The sequence below is a fragment of the Oncorhynchus clarkii genome, chromosome 16 (genome assembly GCF_045791955.1).
Source record: "Oncorhynchus clarkii lewisi isolate Uvic-CL-2024 chromosome 16, UVic_Ocla_1.0, whole genome shotgun sequence".
Classification (NCBI taxonomy): domain Eukaryota; kingdom Metazoa; phylum Chordata; class Actinopteri; order Salmoniformes; family Salmonidae; genus Oncorhynchus; species Oncorhynchus clarkii.
The window spans coordinates 72,621,676-72,622,961 of NC_092162.1; the positions used below are offsets into that span (position 1 = coordinate 72,621,676).

The 1,286-nt window shown below is 49.1% G+C and overlaps 1 protein-coding gene across 1 annotated transcript; it reads right to left on the minus strand.

Moving 5' to 3' along the window:
• On the minus strand, nucleotides 1-1,035 carry LOC139367796 (neuropeptides B/W receptor type 2-like). Its single transcript, XM_071106131.1, has one exon. It carries the CDS (start codon nucleotides 1,033-1,035, stop codon nucleotides 1-3), a length of 1,035 nt encoding a protein of 344 aa, XP_070962232.1.
• Between the last annotated feature and the right edge of the window lie 251 nt (nucleotides 1,036-1,286).

Below are 1,286 nucleotides of genomic sequence, written 5' to 3' on the forward strand. Positions count from 1 at the left end.
CTACATTCCTGCCGGTCTACATTCTAGCATCTTCTTGAAAGCCTTCCTGAAGCTGTCATCCAGGAAGGCATAAAGAAAAGGGTTAAGACAAGAGTTTGCGTAGCTAAGGCTGGTGATGAAGTAGGACAACCCGATGAGCAGCGGAGTGGTCCTCAGGTCGGTGGTGAGAGCCACTATGGTGCTGAGGTGAAACCCCGTCCAACAGAACAGACACACCGCTAAGACTATAAACACCATAATAGTTACTTTCTTTTTAGCCTTGTCCAGCGCCTTTGCGTTGGAGTTGAGGCGCATGTTCCGTAGTTTGTACAGCATCATGGTGTAGAGAATACAGATGGTCGACACCGGGATGGCAAAGCCGAGGATCAGGGTGTATATCCGGCTCGCCTTGAACCACAAACTCTCCGGGCTCGGGAAGCTGAGGACGCAGCTTTTCCGGTCCAAGTCATCGGGACTGATGTAGACCCCGGCGAATACAGTGAAAGGCATCACGATAAGAATCACGAGGATCCAGACGCACAGGCTCACTATCTTGGCCGCGCGGTACGTGCGGTACGGCATACGCTTGGAACGCACCGTCGCCAGAACGACCAGATAACGGTCCACACTCATGACCGTCAGGAAGTAGATGCTGGAGAAGATGTTATAGTGGTCTATGCTCAGGATGACCTTACACAGCACCTCTCCTAAGGGCCAGTAGTGGAGCAGGTGCTCGGCGATGTTGATGGGTAGGACCAGGGTAAACAGGTCGTCCGCTATCGCCAAGTTTAGGATAAACATATTGGTCACCGTCTTCATTTTAGGCGCTTTGAGGATAACGTAGATAACGGCCGTGTTCCCCGTTAAACCCACGGCGCATATTACCGAATAGATCACAGGCAGGACTATATAGAGGTCCGCGTAAAAGTAGAACTCTGATTGGGGCGTGCAGTTCAGATCTGTCCGGTTGGTCGCGCTCAGATAATAGTAGTCCGTGGATTCGTTACACACCACTGGAAATACCCTGCGGCTGTTCGAGATAGATATATTCTCCATCTTCTAAGTCTTCTAATGTTTTATTGCACGTAAGACTAGAGGAAAGCACGTCGTCCAGGATGCATGTTTGTTTAGAGGTAAAACAGGCATTGGCGAAGTGTCATTTTGGCTGTTGTGTAGGTCGGCTCTGTCTGATTTTACGCACGCATTCCGCGTCACGAAATCTACGAAGAGCAGAAATATGGAATACAAATGAAAAGCAGTACATCACAACAAACCTTTTCTGCTGTTAATAGTTTATTCACAACACA

What these genes read in the sequence shown, in the direction of transcription:
- LOC139367796 (XM_071106131.1), bottom strand. Translation starts at nt 1,035, where the DNA reads ATGGAGAATATATCTATCTCGAACAGCCGCAGGGTATTTCCAGTGGTG.